General features: G+C 33.3%; 2 protein-coding genes across 4 annotated transcripts; one reads left to right on the top strand and one right to left on the bottom strand.

The window, feature by feature from the left end:
• The first annotated feature begins 6,640 nt into the window (after window positions 1–6,640).
• Window positions 6,641–14,845, top strand: LOC110603592 (guanylate-binding protein 3). The gene is made up of 14 exons (XM_021741366.2): window positions 6,641–7,201; window positions 8,300–8,461; window positions 8,706–8,771; window positions 8,962–9,105; window positions 9,232–9,345; window positions 9,641–9,742; window positions 9,865–10,050; window positions 11,019–11,108; window positions 11,174–11,308; window positions 11,770–11,892; window positions 12,323–12,408; window positions 12,518–13,130; window positions 13,270–13,347; window positions 13,537–14,845. Exons 1-14 carry the CDS (start codon window positions 6,944–6,946, stop codon window positions 14,578–14,580), a joined length of 3,201 nt encoding a protein of 1,066 aa, XP_021597058.1. The 5' UTR covers window positions 6,641–6,943; the 3' UTR covers window positions 14,581–14,845.
• A 1,705-nt stretch (window positions 14,846–16,550) lies between these two features.
• Window positions 16,551–19,787, bottom strand: LOC110603114 (NAC domain-containing protein 10). Of its 3 annotated transcripts, XM_021740796.2 has the most exons (5): window positions 19,578–19,787; window positions 19,224–19,431; window positions 18,934–19,129; window positions 17,072–17,684; window positions 16,551–16,921 (listed from the first exon to the last, which is right to left on the bottom strand). In XM_021740796.2, exons 2-4 carry the CDS (start codon window positions 19,374–19,376, stop codon window positions 17,104–17,106), a joined length of 930 nt encoding a protein of 309 aa, XP_021596488.1. In that variant the 5' UTR covers window positions 19,377–19,431; window positions 19,578–19,787; the 3' UTR covers window positions 16,551–16,921; window positions 17,072–17,103. The 3 variants fall into 3 exon arrangements, with proteins under 3 accessions (XP_021596488.1, XP_021596487.1, XP_021596486.1); XM_021740795.2 differs by having other exon boundaries at window positions 16,551–17,684; window positions 19,224–19,476; XM_021740794.2 differs by having other exon boundaries at window positions 16,551–17,684; window positions 19,578–19,786.
• Between the last annotated feature and the right edge of the window lie 4,069 nt (window positions 19,788–23,856).

Here is a 23,856-nt window from a genome sequence, read left to right as displayed (position 1 = left end):
TTAGTCAACCATAACCTGATTTATAGAATTCCGTCACCCCGGATTCCACCAACTAACAGGAATTCCGGTGCCGGACTCTAGCCGGATATTACAATATCTGAACTGAAGTTTACAACTCTTTAAATACAAGTAATCCTTTAACTAACTAACATAAGATCAGGAACTAGAATCGGAAATATGAAATACAAATTACAAATGTGGTTACAGCTGTACATTATCCTTATCCTTAATACGCCCCCGCAAGATGGAAGTTCCATCAGAAACTCCAATCTTGGATCGAAAATATTGAAACTGAGTTCGTCCAAGCGCTTTTGTAAGCACATCAGCAGGTTGGTCTTTGGTACTAATATGGCGAACTCGAAGCTGCCCAGCTTGTATCCGCTCACGCACAAAATGATAATCTAGTGCCAAATGTTTCATTTTAGTATGATAAATTGGATTCGCACAAAAATACGTTGCACCAATATTATCACAATGAATAGTTGGAGAGTCTGAAATAGGCAATTGCAAATCGTGTAACAAATTTTGGACCCAAATAAGTTCAGCTGCAGCATTAGCCAAAGCTTTGTACTCAGCCTCAGTGGAAGAACGAGAGACAGTTTTCTGCTTTGTAGATTTCCAAGAAATGACATTAGACCCAAGATACAATACATAGGCAGTCGTTGATCGTCCATGTTCAAGTGCACCACCCCAATCAGAATCGGAAAAGGCAGCCAAGGTATGAACGGAATTGCGACGAAGAAACAGACCAAAGTAAATAGTACCCTTTAGATAACGCAACACTCGCTTCAAGGCTTGAAAGTGTGTAGATGTTGGAGCATGCATAAATTGAGACAAGCGGTTCACTGCAAAAGAGACATCAGGACGAGTAATTGCCAAATATTGCAAAGCACCAACAATTTGACGATAAATCGTAGCATCAGCCGAAGGCGAGCCATCACATAAAACTAAGTTTTCACTTGAAGATAGAGGTGTGTGAACCTCTTTTGCTCCAGCCATATCAAACTTAACCAAAAGATCATGAATATGCCGATGCTGGGAAAGAAAAAGCCCTGTAGGCGTAGAAATCACCTCAACACCTAGAAAATGGTGTAAATGCCCCAAGTCCTTAATAGAAAAACGGGTGGCTAATTTTGAAACACAATCATCTAAAAATCCAGTGTTACTACCAGTGAGCACAATATCATCCACATATATGAGAAAGTAAGCAAGAACAGTACTGGATGTGAAAATAAACAGAGAGGCATCTGCAGTAGATTTGCGAAACCCAAGGGAGAGCAAAAACGAAGTAAGTTCAAGATACCATGCTCTAGGTGCCTGCTTAAGGCCATAAAGAGACTTGCGCAAACGGCAAATGTGATCAGGAAATTCAGAATTCACATATCCTGGGGGTTGCTGCATATAAACAGTTTCATGAAGAGTACCTTGAAGGAAGGCGTTATTAACATCAAGCTGTCGCAAAGGCCAACCTCTAGAGATAGCAAGACTAAGGACAACACGAATTGTAACTGGCTTCGTAACTGGACTGAAGGTCTCAAAATAATCATGCCCAGCTTCTTGAAGAAAACCCTTGGCAACCAATCGCGCTTTGAACCGATCAATCGAGCCATCAGGTTTTCGTTTGATACGAAACACCCATTTACAGCCAATAGGATGATGATGAGCTTGCGGAACTAATTCCCAAGTTTTATTAGACAGGAGAGCATTGTATTCAGAATCCATAGCCCGACGCCAGTGCTCATTTTGCATTGCTTGTTGGACTGTTCTTGGTTCAATAGTGTCGGAAATAGGATACTTAGTTGTGACATGAATAAAAGCATCATTATAATACCTGGGATTAGGTTTTCTTTGGCGTTGAGGCCGCTGTCCAGCAAGAGTAGAAGACACATGTGACTCATGGGAAGTTGTAGTAGGGGCCACTGCCAACTGCGTCGCAGCATTGTGTAATGCAGAAGATGAGGCAGCTGCCAGAGAAGGTGGCTGCTCAAGAACTGAATTTTCTGGAACTTCAGTTATTTGTAAAGCATTTTCAGTATGCTGGTGCTGCTCAGACCCAGAAACCGAACATGGCCGATCATTCAAAGGTAACAAAAGCATTGAATCTTGAGACTGTGGAGGACCTGCGCATGGAGCATCTGAAAATAATGTAGAAAATTGAGTGACACTTGTGCAAACTATGGAAGGATACACATTGTCAACAAACTTCACATGACGGGAAAGGTATAATTTTTTAGTAGCTGGGTCATAACATTTATAAGCTGATTGTGTAGATGAATAACCTAAAAAGATGCACGGGTGTGATCGAGATTGCAATTTGGAGGTAATGTACGGACGTAACCAAGGGAAACAGAGGCAACCAAATGGTTTTAAACGATCAGAATTATGAGAACGACCAAAAAGCTTATAAAATGGCGTTTGAAACGCAATAACAGAGGATGGCAGCCGATTAATTAAATAAACTGCAGTGAGAAAAGCATAAGTCCAAAACTCAATTGGTAAGGAAGCAAAATGTAAGAGCGAAAGACCTGTCTCAACAATAAATCTATGTCGCCTTTCAGCAGTGCCATTGTGTTCGGGAGTGTGAGGTGGAGAAGTATAATGCGAAATACCACAAGATAAGAAGTGAGTTTTTAGTTTCTGATATTCTCCCCCATTATCAGTGAACACTGAGATTATTTTTGTGTGGAAATAATTCTCTACTAGCTTTTGAAAAGAAACAAAAATGGCATGTGTATCAGATTTCTTTTTCATTGGGTATAGCCAAGTATATTTAGTGAAGTGATCAATAAACGTAATATAATAAACATAACCATCAATAGACTGTTTTGTTGGTCCCCAAACATCAGAATACACAAGCTGTAAAGGTCTAGAACTGGTGAGAGAATTATCAAAAAATGGCAGTTTATGACTTTTGCTAACTGAACAAGAAACACAATGAAATTTGGACACAGACTTAGCTAACGACTCATGACCCATGCTAGTAAGAGCTAAACGAAAAAATTTATTGGAAGGATGGCCAAGTTTATGATGAAAGGCCGAAAGTGAAGACACACTAGCAGTAGCATTCAACTGTGGTTGGACACGACTTGTGGAAAAGTGGACACAGTAAATGTCATCAATATTCTCGCCCCGTAGAAGCAACGCCCCCGTGCGCAGATCCTTCACAACAAAATAAAGTGGAAAAAATTCCACAGAAACATGATTAGTCCGGCATAGCTTAGCAATAGAAATTAAATTCTTGCGTAAATTTGGCACACATAAAACATTCGGAAGAGATAAAGATGTAGATGTAGCTGGTAAACGAGTATTTTCAGTATGAGTAACAGCTAAAGTTGTACCATCACCAAGTTGAACCTCTTCTGGCCCTCCATAATCAGTATAGCTCTGCAAAGAAGATGGATTAGACACGATATGGTGAGAGGCACCACTGTCAAACAGCCACTGTTGGGATGATGGATTAGCCGTAGTAGCATTCACAGAAGGTGTAGCTGACGTAGTAACTGACGTAGATGTAGAATCGGTTCGAACCACCATGTTATTTTCTCGAAGAAAACGTGCAAGTTTTCGACACTCAGCAGCTACATGCCCAACATTATCACAGAATTGACAAACAACAGCAGATTGATAATTGCCACGATTATGATTTGGTTGAGAAGAACGAGATTGTCCTCCACGATTCCTGCGAAAAGAGTGATTTGAACGCCCATAGCCACCAGTTTGCTGGGCTTGCCGATTGCCTGGTCTATTCGTGTAATTAACAGTAGCAATAGGAGGCGAAGAATCAACCGGTTCCTTGTCTTTCAACGATCTCTCAAAATCAGTGAGTTTCTCAAATAAATCAGAAAAAGAAATTGCAGTTTCCCTAACTTTGATAGCAGCAACAATTGAACCATAATCATTACCAAGTTGAGTAATAATATGAACAATTAAATCATCATCACTCACAGGATTTTGTGTAAGCGCTAATTCATCAGCAATGGCGCGCATCTCATTCAGAAACGTAGCAACAGGTTTCGTGCCTTTTGGATTCTGAGCAAGTTTCGTTTTGAGCGAAAGAACCCGCGATCGCGAAACATTGGCGAAGCTTTGATGCAGTCGATCCCAGACTTCTTTAGCCGTCTCTGCTGAGGAAATCAGAGGTTGAATTGTGTCGGAGCAACTCCCAAGAAGAGCACTGACCAGAATATGGTCTTGTCGATACCAGAGGAAATATGCTGGGTTTACAGATCGGTCTTTGTCAGGAAGAAATTTGGATGGAGATTGTTGAGTTCTATCAATAAAGGAAAGCAAATCAAGCCCGATTAGCGTGGACTGGACTTGCTTCCGCCAAACAGGGAAATTTTCTTGAGTGAGCTTAATGGGAAAGTGGGTAGGTGCATTTAGTTGAACAACAGTGGTAATAGATGTAGAAGCCATAAGAAGACAAAATAGAGATCAACCAAAACTCGTTAGAGTATTTTATGGCTCTGATACCATATGAAGATTATGTTTTTGTATATCTGAACTGAAGTTTACAACTCTTTAAATACAAGTAATCCTTTAACTAACTAACATAAGATCAGGAACTAGAATCGGAAATATGAAATACAAATTACAAATGTGGTTACAGCTGTACATTATCCTTATCCTTAATAGAAGAAATCTACTTGGGATATTGGAAAAATGGTCCTTTGTTACTGGTAATGAAAGATAAAGTGTAAAAAATTTTCAATTCCCCAATTCAAAATGTGAAATATTATAAGGTTTAAATATCTAAAACCTGAAAGAAAATAAAAAATGAAAAATAAAGAAAGGAAATAAAGCCATTTCAAAAAAAATAAAAGAAAGGAAATAAAATTAATGAAAAAAGTTAATTTTCTTTTCTCTCATTATTTAGATATTAGGAAGGAAAAATGAGAGGGAGACGTGAGGAAAATAAATATATTACCCTTTATATTTATAACTAAAATAAATAACTTTAGTAAAAAAAGAAAGAATTATTATTAGGTCTCTAAATTTTTAAGAAATTTATTTATTGGCCCTATAATTTTTAAACTCAATTACAATGTTCTCCATTATCTATAAACACTTTTGTGGAGTCCTTCTGTTATATTTCTACTAGCTAAAGAAACTTACTAATAATCAAATGACAGCAATAAAAAATTTTATACCTAAAATATCCTATTTATTTCGGTTAATTCCTCTCTCGCTCTTTCTTTCCTCCCTGTGTAAAATTGACCACTCAAGATTGAAGATCCATCCCGTGAGGTCTCTTAGGTTTGAGCCACCATCCTACTCCTCCATAACCCCCTTATTTTGCCCCTCAATCCCTCTTGCCAAATCTCTCAACAACTCTACATACATTTCTAGGTAACGGTCCTCTACAAGAGACCCATTCTCACTCAACTATCAGTCTCAAACTTGGTGGTTCTACGCTTTGTTCTCAATCTCGGCAGTTCAATCCATTGCTTGTAATATTATTGTCAAAGGATGAAGGCTATATCAATACATGGACACCATCGAGTTCTCCTTTGGCATATAGAATTTAATTGTCGTATGATATTTCCACACGCACAGTAGACTTTGCCATAGAGCCCTGCATAATATGCGAGACCTCTGTCATGCGTCCACCCTGAAAGCTATATCAATACGTGGACACCATCGAGTTCTCCTTTGGCATATAGAACTTAGTTGTGGTATGATATTTCCACACGCACAATAGACTTTGCCATAGAGCCCTGCATAATATGCGAGACCTCTGTCATGCGTCCACCTTGAAAACTATATCAATACGTGGGCACCATTGAGTTATCCTTTGGCATATAGAACTTAGTTGTGGTATGATATTTCCACACGCACAGTAGACTTTGCCATAGAGCCTTGCATAATATGCGAGACCTCTGTCATGCATCCCCTCCAATACCATCTGAATATTCTTAATATCAATGAACTCATGACCATCCTTGACAAGAGGCCCTGACTAGAAATTTTGCCATGTTTATGCAACTCTAGAGAGAAATGATTTAGATAAATGAACACGTAGCAATTGCATATTCCAAGCTAGTATGTAAATTTCTACTCTTCTAATCCTATTTATGTTTATAATCTTAAAAGACAAAAAGTAATATATCGGTATTCAGTCTTGCATTTTAAATTGTGAAAAGACTGTGGTATTCATGAAATTAACTTTCTCAAATAATAAAATAAAATAAAATAAAAAGACTGTACGGTGCTATTTATAAATAATGAGAGATATTTTAATTAGATTTAAGAATTATAGAATAGTTAAATTTTTTAAAAAGTAATTTTTTTAAAAAATAATTTACATTTATTTTCCATCTATTTTTCTCAAAAAATAGTAATTTTAATTTATTATCTTTGTACTCTCCTATTTTTTGCAATTCAACTAAACTATAAGCAAAAATATTTTTCTTTTTCTTTTTCATTTTCTTTTTCTCATATTTTTCTTCCATCCAAACATAGTTGAAAAAACATCCATTCCAAAAAAATGGAAACACCCTCTTCATAGTTTTAAAAACTTCTTACCGAAGTAAAGGAAAACCTTAAAATAAATTAATTAATTAATAGAAAAAAAAAAAAAAGAACACGGGTTCGGCGAGCCTGAAAAGAGCATGACAAAGGGAAAGAGGAGGAAATTCTATCCGAAAAAACATCTGAGAGAAGGAAGGAACTCTTAGAAAAAAAAAAAAAAACTCAAAATAATTCCAATTTTCGGGACACTTTATAAAATAACATGACACTGTCCAGCAAACAAAATGCGGCAAATGCTTCTCTTCTCCTCTTTCCCTCTTCAATTTTAAACCCGACTGAGCAAGGAAACCGAAGAAACAGGGCAGAGGAAATCAGAGAGTGTAAAACAAAAGGCTGAACAGATCTCAGAATCGCCGCCGCATTCATTACCGCTGATAGCACCAGTACCAGCACCGCCACATCTAGCAACAGGATGTTCAAAATCTTTAACAAAGGGAGAGAAACTGCCAGTGCGTCCTCACCTCAGTCCTCGCCCTCTCCGTCCTCGTTGATTTCCTCGTCTTCTGTGACTGGACCTCCCAGGCCTATCAATCTGGTGTACCGCGATAAGGATGGGAAGTTCCGGATGGATCCAGAAGCAGTTGCAACGCTTCAGCTGGTTAAGGAACCAATCGGTGTCGTTTCGGTTTGTGGTCGCGCTCGCCAGGGAAAGAGCTTCATTTTGAATCAGGTTTTTTCTTTTTCTTTTTCTTTTGCGCCGCAATGGAAATTTTGGTTTCCTTTTTTCTGATTTGAACCTTAGGGTTTGTTAATTATTGAATTTTGATTGGGGTTTGGTTGGTGCTTTTCATGCTGTAATTTTAAGTGAAAATGCGGTGTGTTGGGGGGTATTGAAACAATTTGGTACACCAAGTTTGCCACTTAATGTGAAGATAAATCATATATTTTTTCCCTGCTACGTGAAGTTGTGAACTCTAGAGTTAAGGTTTATATAAAAGTGAAAATGTGGTGGGCTGGAGCTGCCTGTAGCAGTCAATTGAATCAAAATTACTAGCGAAGCAAGCGTCTTTTTTAAAAAAAAAAAAATCATACGAAGTTGGTATTCTTATTTCTTTATTTTAAGAGTGTTTAATCAGGAGATTCTTGTTGTTTCTTGCTTATACTTACATTTCTGAAGCAAGTTAGGGGCCAAGTTGGTGTGCCTCATCCCAATTTTAATAGGAGTACTTCATTATATTGCCCCAGTGAATTAGCAACTTTCATCTTGGTGTTATACGTGGATATTTAGCTTAATATTTTTTCAAGCTATTCTACTGTACTGGCAACTAAGGCTCACTTCAGGACGAAAACCTTTTTTTTTTTTTTTTCTTAAACTTCTTGCTGCTTAACGAGGTGCTACATTTTATTTTCTAAATTATCTTACAATTGGCTAACAAGGGGTTTGTTTCAACTATTCAAGGTTAGGTGGCCATTTTTTTTGGCCATTTTATCTGGAAAATACAAAATTCTGTTACTCTGTCAACTCTCTTTTTTTTTTTTTAAAAAAAAAAATAATAATTATAACCCATTTGAGCAGTCTTCTGTACGTCAGGCAGTTCTTCCTCGACTTCATGCTGGAAGTGAGAGATTTTGTATTCTCTCTTCATAACCTCACACCAAGCATGCCATGGCATCATTGTTTCTTTAACTGTTTGTTTTAACTACTTCTCTTTATAATTACGGTTAACATATAGTTTAACATTTATATCTTTAACTGTATCACATGACTGTTGAGATTGTCATTTATCAATTCTTTTAACTAGGGCCTGTTCTTGGTTATGTGCTGTAGCTTCTTGGGAGAAGTAGTGGTTTTCATGTAGCACCAACTCATCGACCTTGTACAAAAGGACTTTGGTTGTGGAGTGCACCCATAAAGAGAACAGCTCTTGATGGAACTGAGTACAATCTTTTACTACTAGACTCCGAAGGAATAGATGCTTATGATCAAACAGTAAGTTTAATTTCTGTTTATGACAATAAACTGATAATTATCTTGTTGGTGTTTTTTTTTATTAGTTCAAGATCTATATGGTGTTTAACATATGGTTGGCTACTTATATTGCACAATTATTATCAGTACCTTGCACTTTCTTTTTATTCATTTCACCTACTGTTCTTTTGAATAATATTTAGTGATTTTTCATGTTATGTTTTACTGCCATGCTACTAATGGTCATGTCTCTTTTCTTTGGCAGGGGACTTACAGTACTCAGATATTCTCTTTAGCGGTTCTCTTATCTAGCATGTTCGTTTACAATCAGGTTAGAACAGCTTATTCAAAGAACTTGGTCATTCTATTGACATTGATTGTTTTTTTTTTTTTTCAGCATCTTTTCCTTGTAACATGGCATACTTTCCAGCACAGTGATTATTTTGCAGTATACATATATTTCCGTTGGCCTTTTTTACTGAATCTCTTGTTCACTTATCTATTTATCTACTTCTTTTTAGATGGGTGGCATAGATGAAGCTGCCCTTGATCGTCTCTCTCTTGTCACTGAAATGACAAAGCATATTCGAGTGAGAGCTTCAGGAGGAAAGAGTAAAGCTTCTGAACTAGGACAATTCTCCCCTATATTTGTTTGGCTTCTAAGGGTATTAACTCTGAAATATTTTATTCTTATTTTTATTTTCCTTATATGTTTTGAAAACATTGATATTTGACATCGTAAATGCTCAAGTTAGTATGTAGATGACTTGTAATAGGTTGATTTCTTGCAGGACTTCTACTTGGATTTAGTAGAGGATGACAGGAAAATTACACCCCGTGACTATCTAGAGCTTGCCTTAAGGCCAGTTCAAGGTAGTGGAAGAGATATAGCTGCCAAAAATGAGGTAATGCTTGGCATGACTTCCATCTCTTTTGACATGTAATTTGACAAATTTTTTCTCAAGTGATGCGTCTTAGAATATAGATTTGTATTTTCTTTGAACTAGCAAAGATGAATTTGTAGAGAAAATTTCCATCTTGCAAATGTGTTGGACATGATTCTCATTGTTATTAATTTTGAGGGCTCCCTTGTGGAATTTGGTGGGGGGGGTTGCATTGAGCACAATTAATGTTGAATTCTTTCCTTCCCTTTTTTTCAATTTTATGTTGGAGGTGCTAATTATAGGAATGATTTGATAGATTCGGGATTCCATTCGAGCCCTCTTTCCAGATAGAGAATGCTTCACCCTTGTGAGGCCTTTGAACAATGAAAATGATCTCCAAAGGCTTGATCAAATATCGGTTAGTAATATCTAACTTTCTGTGTGTATGCGACTATGGGTCTTGTATAAGACTGCTGACTTGTAGTTGGTTAGTAATCTCTTCCTGCTACTTAAAATTTCTAAACCCTTATAATTTTGTAGTTGGACAAATTAAGGCCAGAGTTCAGATCTGGACTTGACGCATTGACAAAGTTTGTTTTCGAGAGAACAAGGCCCAAGCAAGTTGGGGCCACTATAATGACAGGTCCAATTCTTATTGGTATCACAGAATCTTATTTGGAGGCTCTGAATAATGGTGCAGTGCCCACGATATCCTCTTCATGGCAGGTTGGCTTTCTGTTTTGATCTCTTTTCTACCATGACGAATTAATTTAAGGGAAGATGTCAATATGAGGCTTCTTTGGTGTAATTAATTTCACAATTCATTCTTTATTCTGTTTAGTAAATGGTTTTAAATGAGTATTAGGTAGTGCTGTAATAGTTATTTATGAATGTGCACTGATAATGTGGAGACTTCACCATATGTCATGTAATATGCATTAATATTAAATCCAACAGTTATTTGGCTTAATTGTAAATATGGTAAAACATAATAAAAAAGTGGGGGCTATGTTCTTTAAAGACAAAAAGGGACAGAAGTAAAGAAGTGTTCCATCCAGATCTGTTTTCTTATCATGGGTATCAATAAGAAAAATAGGAAGGAGAAAATAAAATTGAAGATTCTTGTGATTACATCAAGTTATAACCATGAAGAGCAAAAGGCATATTTGTGTTCACTATGATGTACAGTTAACTTCTCCTTCCTTAGCAACCTACAAAATCTTTTCAGATGGAATTAATCTTTCGAGCTAAAACTAGTTATGGCCTTGATTTAAACAAAAAGGTGAAAGATTGTGGGTTAAACAAATCAGGGATGAGATGGAACAAGGAATCTTCTATCATATTTTGAAATACGTGAAATTTATAAGTTTCAGATCTATGTAGAGATGTTTCACTCTCACTTAAAAAGTTAAACTGCCATCCACCTTAGCTGCTATCTGCAGTCTGAGATGTGGAGTGTACCTCTTTTAGGATAATCCAGCTTATCCTATTCCTTAATGATGACATCTATAGAGCTTTTTGCTTCCTTTATTTGATTTATTTATTTATTTATTTGTTGTTAGAACAACTGCTTCATATGTTGCATCAGGCGTATATGTGAAATATACTGATGCAGTGTTATTAACTTTGCATCTACATGGCATCAGATGCTATAACTTTTTCCTTTCCATCTTCCCTAATATGCTATTTTACAGAGTGTTGAAGAAGCTGAGTGTCGAAAAGCACATGATACTGCCACTGAAGTTTATACGTCTACATTTGACCATTCCAAGCCACCTGAGGAAGTAAGTGGAGCTTCTATCCAATTTATTTGATGATTTCCATCATTTTCTAATTTCTGTAATGGTAGGTTGCTTTGAGGGAAGCACATGATGAAGCAGTTCAAAAAGCAATGGCTGCATTTAATGCTAATGCTGTGGGGATTGGTTCAGCGAGGATAAAATATGAAGGGCTTCTCCAAAAATTCTTTAAAAAGAAGTTTGAGGTGATGGATATTAAGAATACTGTTATGAAACTTTCAATCTATGCCTTGTAGTGGTTATTGAATTCCCCTGTCTTTTGGAGTTGGTCCAGTACCATTGAGCTTGGAAATTGTGCTGTGGACTGTTGACATTTGTATGTTGAAGTTTTGCACTTGACTAAAAGGATTAAAAATTTTGCTGAGCTCATTCTGGATCATCCATGTGCATGAGATGTGATCCTTAAACACTTCTATAAACTTCAGTCTTAAAAGTTGTTGATCGTGTAGTACGAAAGAAACTAAGAAAAAAAGGACAAACTTGTCCTTCTGGACTCTGGAGACCTTTTTGATTAGTTATGAGAAATGACTACCTAGACTATTATTTTTAAGTGAAAGCACTGGTGATCAACCTTAGTTGCTTGTTTGCATGTTCAGATGCATTTTAGACAACTGGTAATGTTGATTAAGATTGGCAATTGATGCAGGAGTATAAGAAGAATGCATTTATAGAGGCAGATTTGCGATGCTCTAATGCTATACAAAACATGGAAAAAAGGCTCAGAGTAGCTTGTCATGCTTCCGATGCAAATGTGGATAAAGTTGTAAAGGTGAGTCTTCACCGTTTAGTTTTTCTTGTGCATGGTGTAGGGAGAGTCATATTTTGTTAGTGTCCATTTTACTGTAGTTTCTCCTTTCACATGCTTCTTTTTTCTCGGCTGGGTTATATCACAAAGGAGTCTAGCTGGTAACTGACATCCACGGACCTTCTGTGACACCTGTCTCTTACTGCATTTGTCATCCCGGACTTGATATTTTCTAGTTTTGTTAGTGCTTGTAATAATGTCTGAAAAATAATTGGCTAGAACTCAAGGCTTTGGAAGAATCTCTGATGCTCTATTTTATTGAGTATAGTTCACTTGTATCTTCCTTACGTGCAAGGTTCTTTATTGTCAATGATTCGACATTAACTTGGAAAAATATCACATACTTTTTGTTCTTTTAAGTTTTCATTCTACTTGTTTGTTATATTTTGTGCAGGTTCTTGACAGCTTTCTGTCTGAGTATGATACATCATGTCATGGCCCAGGAAAATGGCAGAAATTGGTCATTTTCCTACAACAAAGGTCTGTATCTGCCTCCTCCCATTCCTCTTTTGGTTGTTTTTGAAGTTATGCATATTGAATTTTGTTTCTGAAAAAGAAAAATTAAAATGCTTGCTGTTATCATTCTCAGTTTGGAAGGTCCAATCCGTGACCTTGCCAAGAGGCTTAATGATCAAATTACATCGGAGAAGACTTCCCTCTCATTAAAATGTCGCTCAATTGAGGATAAGATGGAAATGCTTAACAAGCAATTGGAAGCCAGTGAGAAACATAGGTCTGAATATATGAAACGATATGACGAAGCTATCAGTGAGAAGAAGAAGTTATCCGATGACTTCATGAAGCGCATATCTGATCTTCAGAGTAGTCGCAGTTCACTGGATGAGAGGTGTTCTAGCTTATTGAAAACACTGGAATCTTCCAAGCAAGAAGCATTAGACTGGAAAAGAAAACACGACCAAATGTTATCAAAGCAGAAAGCTGATGAAGATCAGATCAATTCAGAAATTGGAATTCTCAAGTCTCGAACTAGTGCTGCAGAAGCGAGGCTCGCTGCTGCTCACGAGCATACCAGGTCAGCTCAAGAAGAGGCAGCAGAGTGGAAAAGGAAGTATGACATTACTGTAAGAGAAACTAAAGCTGCTCTTGAGAAGGCAGCAGTTGTGCAAGAAAGAACAAGTAAAGAAACACAATTGAGGGAAGATGCTTTGCGAGAGGAATTTTCTAGCCGATTAACAGAAAAGGTGATCTCTCTATGTGTTAAATGATGGTTGATTTGCTATAAGCACTTTACTTGTTCTTATTCTTAGTATTTTTATTTCAACATATTCATGTGATGTTACTAGATTGCCTTATAAGATTTCTATGTCAATCAATGTGCAGGAAGAGGAAATAAAGGAAAAAAATGGAAAGATAGAGAAGGTTGAGCAGTATTTGACAACTTTAAACTTGGAGTTAAAGGTGTGTTTATTGAATTATTCATTATGGATACAGACTATTGTCTCTCGTGGACGTATCTTCCCCCTCATTCTCTGCACATACAACCATGAGCATGCACATTCATGCACACAGTTTTGTAATAATTTCATTTAATACAAAACATTGAGAGAAATGTTAGGTGATATGTTTGAGTGCTGATACATTTTGCAGGATGCCAAGTCAAAAATTAAGAGTTATGATTCTGAAATATCATCCCTGAAGCTTGAAATCAAAGAGTTAGCGGAGAAATTAGAGTCTGTGAATTACAGGGCACAATCTTATGAAAGAGAAGCTAGGATACTGGAGCAAGAGAAGAACCATTTGGAGCAGAAGTACAAATCTGAGTTTGAGAGGTTTGCAGAAGTCCAGGAAAGGTGTACCCTTGCTGAAAAAGAATCTAAGAGGGCTACTGATTTGGCTGATAAAGCACGTGCTGATGCAGCATCTGCTCAAAAGGAAAAGAGTGAGCTTCAGAAATTGGCAATGGAAAGATTAGCCCAAATTGAGAGGGCTCGGAGGCAGATAGAAAGTTTGGAAAGAGCGAGAACTGATTTAGCCGATGCACTTGATAGAACACGTATATCTGAGATGGATGCTCTCTCGAAAGTTGCACTTTTAGAGGCAAGAGTTGAGGAAAGGGAGAAAGAAATCGAGTCACTACTAAAATCAAATAACGAGCAGAGAGCTAGTACTGTTAAAGGCATTAAGGATCTTCTGGATGATGAGCGAAAAGCTCATAGTGCTGCCAACAAACGAGCAGAAGAACTTTCTCTGCAGTTGGAAGCAGCACGGGCAAAGCTCGATTCGCTCCAACAGGAGTTGACATCAGTTCGTTTGAACGAGTCAGCATTGGACAGTAAGCTAAAGGCTGCATCCCATGGCAAACGCATTAGAACTGATGATATCGAGATGGGCGTCGCATCTGTTCAAGACATGGGCACAAATGACAGGAATCCAAGACCGAGTAAGAAGTCCAGGAGCACAACCAGCCCTTTAAAGCACACACAGCCGGAAGATGGTGGTTCAGTGTTCAAGGGTGATGATGATAACCATAGTCAGCAATCTGATCATGAAGATTATACAAAGTTCACAGTACAGAAACTGAAGCAGGAACTCACAAGGCATAATTTTGGTGCCGAGCTCCTCCAGTTAAGGAATCCAAATAAAAAAGACATCCTTGCTTTATACGAAAAATGTGTTCTCCAGAAGTCGTAAGAGTTCTAAAATTGAATTGTATAGGAGGGTACTTGTAATCTACTGGGAGTTTTAGTTAATAGATCAGTGTGAGCTTAGAGGTAGTGTAAGTTCTTGGGAGATGATTTTGATATTAAGGAGTAATTGTTTATTTCTTGTTTAGAACAGCGTTTGAGGGGAGATGGCTTTGTTTGATTTCTTTAATTTCCGCTTTTCTAGATCACCCGTGAGAATATTGATATTTCATGGTATTTGCCCACGGCATAATTATTATATTTTCTGACTAGTGTTCTGGTTTGCTGGATAATTTGCAATTCAGTCCTCCCGAATTTTTTAATTCTTTTCTGAAAAATTTATATTTTAGTCCTGAGCTTTACAACTATTAGCACTTAACTTGAATCATTCAAATCTCCCTCTCATTTTATGTTCTAATTCTAAAGCAAAACAAATGCAACAAAACAAACCAATATCAAATTTCAAGAATCATTCAAATACAACATTGTAGCAAGAATAAAATTAATAGTAAATTCTAGTAATTACGCAATAAATCCAGCAAATCCTCAGTTCATCTCCACCACACACAACACACACCTCTTTCCTCCCTCGCCATACACTGGCATCGAGTCTGCATCTCACCCATGCTACTGTCCTCGACTTCCCTCAACTCCCTCTCCACCACAAGTAATTGTCATATTTTTGTTTTATCATCGTAGTACTTGATGATTTTCAACTAGGTATCTTGTATTTGGATAGGATTGATATTTTACTCTTCAAGCTAATCAAGCCACTTCAAAAATAGTTAAGGTGCTTCCGTTGGTAGGCCTTGCCAATGCAAGTTCAATGAGATTTACGGTTCAAATATATTTCAATTCAAAATGGTTTGATTCAAAAACCGTTCCAACTTATGTGGCATTAATGCTCAGTGGAACACAATTTGATAATAGTTAAAGAATATAGAATTATTTAATTATTTTTTTAGTATAGAGTAAAATCGTAGAAGTTTTCAAAAATATAGTATTTTACGCATTAACGAGAATTGTACGAATACAACTCAAATTCCACGAGTGGATTATAAAGTATGGAGATCCATGGGTCACCTATTCAAGTTTATCCTTTTTATTTTTTAAAGTATACACATGACTAATTCTCTGAGTAAGATATATTTTACACATTATCAACCACCAATCAAATTAATAATAATAAAACATATAAATAACTTTATTAATTAAAAGAAAAACTTAATGAATTTGAATTTGTCGCCAACTGTCATATGTGTTTTAAACACTTTCATAATGGTATGAATTTTAATAATTGGTATTAAATTAAAAAAAATATATTATATTATTATTAGCCGACTGTATCATTTATATTCCATGTTAATACAATAATTTCCTGAATTGAAGGAGACTGACGTTGCCGTGTTTACATTGACTAAAGCCGCATTGCATTCTTTTCTGATTTCTCCATTTCAAAGAAATTTGATAGTCTAATATTGGCTTCATTAATTACATAAATTTCATCACTGTTGCACTCTACAATTAAAATAAATTAATCTTGAAAAATATATAATAATATTTTAAAATTAAATTTTATTTTAATAACTCACGTATACATAAAAACCCAGAACCACCATTCTTTTCTCTGTTTTACTTTATCTTCTTTATTTTACTTTCCTAAACTCTATGAATTTTCTAGATCTAACTTAAAAATAAGATGGTCTCCATCCGGGAACTTTTCCAATGAATCTCTGACCATTTTCATCATCTTACAGGTCTCATTTCTCGAAATCAAGCATATAAAATCTAACGAACCGATAATAGAATCATGATAAATTTAGCAAATAAGACTTCTATATCACCCGATTTCACCATTATCAATAGCTATCGTTTAAATATATAAATAGATCTCATTTTATACTGGTGCTAATATATTATAGAAAATTATTGCATTGCACAAAGAAAACATTTAGTCTTCACATATACATGTAATCCTGGGAGAAAATTGGAACCTTGCATTGTTCAAACAAAATAATGTACACAAGGATGAAAGTAATGGTTGATCTAAAACCCTACCTAAGATTATAAAAAAAGTTATATATATCTTTGTACACTTTCTACTTCAAATACAGCTCACCCTTGTAACAGCAACACCAGCTTGTTTTCCCCAACTTATTAACAACAACTAAAAACAGTCTCATGGCCAAAAGCTTTTCCAAAGAAACTTGCTGCCTCTCTTTTTCTTTTAACCAAACAAGGATTCTCCAATCCTCTTTCGCTCACTAAACTAAAATCTCACACCAATAAATTACATGTAATATAGATGTATACGACTGCTACTCCACAACAGCAACAACCACCAAACACTACAAGAAAGCTAAAACATAGTTACAAATTTTCGTCAATAAATAATTAGTTATCGATATTTTAAATGGTCGAAATTTACTTTATTTATCTATATTTTCGTGGATAAATTTTATGGCTGTTTTTTTATTTTCTTATAGTGAAAATAGTACTTGTCATTGTTGCTCTCTAGCCACCAGAATCTCTATCTTCTCTGAAGCTTCCCTTTGCTTGTATCTGCAGCAAATCTAATAAAAGAAGATCCATCACCTTGAACAACCATATTAGGGATCAACTGAGCTGGGGTTTCTCTATTATGAGTTTCATGACCATAAGAGATGAATGCTGCTGGATTATAGTAATCAACAAGAGCTGGGTTCCTAGATATTGAAGTGTTTTCATGGGTATTTCGATTTTTCAAGTTTTGGTCGAGTGAATCTTTAATGGTGGAACCACATTGTCTAGGTTGTGTTTGATAAAAAACCTTTGAGACCACAAGCTCTCCATCTTTCTCTTCTTCGTTGTTGCCGAGATGGTATTGGTGCATAACCCAGTTTGTTTTTTCAGGTTTCTTTTGCCTTCCATAGTTTGTGTAAAGTACTAAAATCTTTTTGAATCCTTTCACTCTTCCACCGATGAAAACTGGCCTTGTCTTGCCTGTTTTGTGCCATCTAGTCTCGCTTCCATCTTCATCAGTATGCACTTTTCTGCGTTTTCTAGTTCCAGTTGTGTACGCCTTCGACGGCCGATGAAAAAAGTGTCGGATTTGGCCATCACTGCTTACTCCTACATCATAAAAATTTGATAACAAATTTGATAGCACAGTTACATGTTTTTCTCATTAAATGTTATATTATGTTGATCAGTAACTACACATTTAATTTGAAAAAGAATATGAATTTAGATGTAACTATTGATTTGGTTTAATAAAATTTTCATTTGAGATGGAGATTATAATAGTTTTTTTTTTTTTAAATGGAAATTAGGAAATGGAGGAGTAAAACCCGAAAGCTCTTAGATTTACTCAAATGAACTTGTGAGTGACTGAAATAGTCACTTAATATCTATTTGTTTTAAAAAAATATTTGAACACTAAGAAAAATAAGTCGATAAAAAATATTTTTCTAATTAAAGGAAAAATTAAGTTATTTTAAGAAATATGACTTATTTTTTTTAAAATAAAATCATTTTCTATATTTTAAAAATCTTATTATAACTTCTATATATAATTTTTTAAATATATTTTATTTTTTAATTAAAAGTAAAAAATATATATAACATAAGTCATTTTATTGAAAAATAATTTTAAAAACACAAATTATTTTCTGAAAAAAACACAGCTTTAGAGTTTTGCTCTATTCCTTATCTCTATATTATTCTTTAATTTACAATTATCTCATTGGGGATGACAACAAAATGGGACGCTTATCGTCCTTGCATGGTGGCAAGGATAAATGTTCGCATGAAGGGAACTACTATCAACCCTTGTGTGATATAGATTGCACATAGTCTCTTAAAGTAGGGACAATTTTAGTCTTCATGTGATGATAATCGTCTCTAAAATAAGGACAACTATGGTGATTATGTTCATTCTTTTGATAAAAACTCTTAAAATCATTTCTTGAAAATTTACTGGCTCGAATATTATAGCCTATTCAGTTAGTTACTTATAATATAATTAAATAAGTTGGTTGAGAAAGATCAAAGGAAAACCTACAGTTTTAAAGTTTCTTAAATCTCTTCTGACGGACTATCCAATGAAGAGAACTACCTAAACCTAAAATCTTCCCGTCTTAATATCTTGAAAAAAGAATCATTTTTTAATTCTAGAGTTGTGGAGTGCACACTAATAATTAACAATCTAATCGGATTTGATTATTGATTAACAACTTAATCATTCTCTAAAGCATGTTTAGGTAATTATTATTATTATTTCCAAGTCTGTGTATATAGCTGCTAAAATCTACTCAGGCAGAAAACCATCAGATAAGCTAATAATTAAAGATCCACAAAGGAGATTAACACATATAATTACCTGGTAGCTTCTCTGGATGAGTATAGCAAATCCCATTCTCTCCTTCTATTGTTGGGATGAATTCGTCGATTAGAGGGTGTAATTTACGCATATCAGACAATACCTTCGCCTCTAAATGCTCAAGTATTTCTTGGTCGCTTGGATCAAACCTTACTCCTGCTGGTAGTGCTGGTAAATCATGAATTATGCCACCGCCCTATGATTTGTTCATCACCAAAAGTTCATTAGAACAATTTAACGAACAAGAATACTGCAATATATGATGGGTTCTCGAGAACATAGATATATACCTGATCTTGTAACTGGATATTATGGCCACAAGAAGGGCAAGTTAAGGTCCGAAGTTCATCGATTTTGGTATCAATAACAGTATTTTCTTTTGGGTTTGCTGTGATTAATTGAATGGCTCTTTCATCAACTGAGTTATTATTGCACCATGTCATTTCTCTAGCTTTGCTTTATGCCCATCACACACACTCGATTTTCTAGCTATTTTCTCTGTTCATTTTCCCGTACAAAAGAATCAAAACCAAACAGACGCTTCTATCAGAAAAAAGAAGAAACAAAGGAATAAGATATTAAAAAGAAAGAAAAGAATATTGTAGAAGAAGCAAAACTTGTCTCTTTAAAAACCCAATACCCACTTCTGGTATCTTGAAGTTAGGAGACTTTTCTCGCTTCTGCAGTCGATAGGGTTACCACTTCAGTGGAGATTCTTGCGCTGAGAGAGAAAGGGCGAGAAAGAGAGAGAATTTGATAAAAGGGTATAAAAAAGAAGAAATAAAAGATAGAGGAAGACAGATATACGGTTGCTTAGACGTCAAGTTTGGTTATGATAATGTATATACGGTTGCATCGCAGAATAAATGCAGTCTTCATCTTCAGCTGGTTGATTTTTTTTTTAGGAAAGCTAAAAATTAAAAATATATATATATATAGATTGAAGGAAATATTTATTTGTAGGGTGGTGATGGAGCTGCCTATACCAGCTTCTGCTTCATTACTTCTCAGACGTTTTACCAATTCAGAGAGAGAGATTAGCTGTAGTGTCAACCTAGAGTCTGCTTAAAGCTATGTAAAATTTGGATGTGTGTATTTTGCTATTCCATTTTATGAATATTAATTCATTTCAATAAATTAATAATTATTTATTTATTTGTTGCTGTCGCTTTGAGAACAAGCCTGTTGTGTTTTGCTTTGTTCACAAGATTATCTATGAAGGGTCAGCACCCAGGGAGATGAAATCACCTGAAAAAACAAAAAAAAGGATGTGATTGGTGACAGGCTGGCAATTGCAGGAGAGTAAAATGAATAGAATTGTATGGAATTCTATAGCACACGTAATCTTCTTACATTATGAGGCGATGGACAATAGACATGAGGGTTGTGTGGATAGGATAGACGATAGAGATTTGGGGATTTATGTGTTGAGCTTGTGAAAGAAGCTAATTAAGCTACGAAACGACACAAAGCTTCTTTGTTAAGCTTTCAAGCTTTCACCTTTAACGTATGGATTAGGGTTTTGAATTTCCTTAGCTTTGTCAAACATGTTTCCCCATTTAGATGAAATGGGCCCTCCCCCTTCATGTGCTACCTTTACCCAATTGTTGGCTTCCCCCAATAAAATTATTTCCACTTTTTGAATTTTTTTTCATCATTTAAATCAAGAATTTTGAAATAATTTAATTTAATTAATCTTTTTTATATTTTATTATTAAAATAAAAAATTTCAATTTTAAAAATTTTTCATCTTAACAGAATTTAAAACCATATATAATTTTACAATAATATATTTAAATTTTTTATTTTTAATAGATTATACTATGAAAAACTTAAAATTTTTTAATGAGTTTATTTAATTTTTAATGGAGTAATATTCATGAATGATATATTAAAAAATTAAACAAAAATTTATTTAATTATACTAACAATATTTTCTTAATTTATATGAAAATAGAAGTGAGCTTACAAAAGGTGAGCATTCGGTCGGTTCGGTTTAAAACCAAACCGAACCGAATAAATTGAAAGCCAAAATTTTAGTGTTTATGAAAATCGAACCGAATTGATTTTTGTCAGAAATCGAATCGAACCGAACAGGTTTGATTCGGTTTGATTCAATTCAGTTTGATCAGTTTCGATTTTTAATAATTTTTTTATTTTTTACACTTTATTTTTAATATTTTAAAATTTAATTAAAATATTTTAATTTTAATATGATTTAATTTCTCTATATTATTGAAAAAACATATTATTATCACTAATCGATTTGGTTCGATTTTTTCAATTTTTTTTCTGATCAAAATCGAACCAAATCAAAATAACCGAATTTTTTGAAATTAAAAACGAATCAAACTAAAATATATAAAAAATAAAATTAATTTTTCAAATCGATTCGGTTCGATCAATTTTTTCGATTTGAACCGAATACTGCCCAGTCTAGGATAAAGTATTTACATTTATATTTTAATTTTAATATTTTTAATTACCAAATTAATATAGTGTAATATTCTGTCTATCTTTTTTTATCTATTACATTTGAAAAACTTTTTTTTTAATTATTTATTATTTTGGAAAGATTAAAGAGTATTTTTTTTTTAATTTTACTCTTTTATCTACTAAATAGGGTAATTATTTTTACAATTTTCTAAACCCTATCTTATTATTTACTTTTCTATTAGATAAATTAATAGAAAGAAAATTGTTAAAATTAGAAAAAATTACTATAAAATTTCTGAATTTTGGTGAAATTAACAATTAGGTACTTATAATTTTAAATTCCAATTAAAATATTACTCATAATTTCAAAATATAACTATTAAGTCCTTCCGTTAAAAATCGTTAATTGCTTCCGTTAGAGATGTCTACTATTTTCCTTTTCCAGAAAATTCTTAAAATTAACAAAACTCGCCAAAAAATCAACAAGTGAAAATACATAGTACCGTTAATTTTATGGAACCAATAGAAGTCATAATAATTAAAATCATTATAATAATGAGAATCAAATGAGTTGATAAGAAAATCAAATGGTTTAATTTTTTAATACTCTTTCATTTTGATGGATAATTATGCCAGTAAGCTAACCAAATATTTAACAGAAAAACTTAATAGTTATATTTTAAAATTATGATAAATATTTTATTTGGAGATTAAAATTATAGAAATTTAATAATTAATTTTGATAAAATTCAGAAATCCTTAAAATTAAAGTGGATGTAAAGTATTAGTTTAATAAATTAAGGATTATTTTATTATAATTTAGACAATTTAATTATTTTTATTATCATAAAAAAATTTAAATGATATATAAAATTGGACGAGAGAGTACGTGTAGTCATAATAATATCACCAGTAACCAATAATTTTATTATCAAAATTTTCAAAAGAAGCAAATATTTCAACTTTCTTATTTATTTCACCAAACCACCTTAAAGAAACAATGCTATCAACGTGTTTCATGGCAACACAAAAGTTTAAAAAGTAAAAACTTTTTTATTTATTACTTTGAGATATAATATATATATATATATATATATATATATATATTCAAAGATTTAGTCATTTAGTCTGGTGGTTAATATATCTCAGTAAATTTGAGAAATTTCCGATTCTACTCTTCCAATTTTCAATTTTTAATTAAATATATATATATATATTTAAAATACCCAAATTTGCTCTAAATTATAATGAAATTAAAAATATTAAATTTTAGTTTTTAAATATAAATTTATCTTTAAATTGTTATTAAAAGCTGCAATAAAACTAAATAAACTAAACACAATGGTCCACATTTTAAAACTTTCGGTTCATTCGATTTAAAATCGAATCTAATCAAATAAATTAAAATTTGAAATTTAAGTATTTTTAAAATTCAAAATTGAATCGAACTAGAAAAAATTGATTTGAATCGAACTAATTCGATTTAATTTAGTTCTATTGATTGGAATTTTTATTTTTTTACATCTTATTTAAGTATTTTATTATTCGATTAAAATATTTCAATCTTGATTAGAATCTGATCTTTCTATATTATTAAAACGAAATAATTTTAGTAACTAATCAGTTTTTATTTTTTTAATTTTTTCTATTAAAATCGAATTGAATCAAAATAATTAAATTTTTAAAAATTTAAAACTGAACTAAATCAGAAAGAATGTAAAACTGAAATGAATTTTTAAATTAATCTGATTCGGTCAATTATTTTAATTTAAATCGAATATTAATCTAACGATACGCAGGTATTTAGATTTTAAAAATAGCTTGAAATAAATTTGAACTAAAAATGAAATTTAATATTTTTTATTTTTATTATATAATTTACATGTAAATATGATATTTTTGCTATTAATTATAATATAAAAGGTCATTTTTAATTCAAATCCTTTAGTTTTTATTTAATTGATCCAACCTTTGTATTTTGATGTAATTTTAATCGATACGTAAATTTCTAAATTTGATAGTTTATGTGATAATTTGTTAGTCTAGCTGCCATGTCATGTGTATTATTATTATTTTTTAATTGGTCAATTGACTGAAAACAGCTTAATATTTATATTATTTTATATTTTAATTTAAATATTTAAATTTTAAATAAATTGGTCCAAAATTTATGTTTGAGTATAATTTTAGCTAATTTTTAAAATTAAAATTAAAATTAAAATTAAAATTAAATAATCTAATTGTTAAATATGTAATTCATATATCTTTAACATTGATAAATTTTATTTTACAGTAATAATTATAAATATTTTATAGTAAATATATTATTTAATCGAAAATAGCAGTGTATATAAAATAGTTAAAAATAATATATTTATTATAAAATGTTGATAATTATTGATATAAAATAAAATTTATGTATTGTTAAAACTGTCCACTACAGATTTAACTGTTGAATTATTATTATATTTAAAATTAAATATATCA

This window comes from Manihot esculenta, chromosome 16 (assembly GCF_001659605.2).
Source record: "Manihot esculenta cultivar AM560-2 chromosome 16, M.esculenta_v8, whole genome shotgun sequence".
Taxonomy (NCBI): domain Eukaryota; kingdom Viridiplantae; phylum Streptophyta; class Magnoliopsida; order Malpighiales; family Euphorbiaceae; genus Manihot; species Manihot esculenta.
Note: the sequence above shows the minus strand (reverse complement) of the source record. Positions and strands in the feature narration are given on the sequence as shown.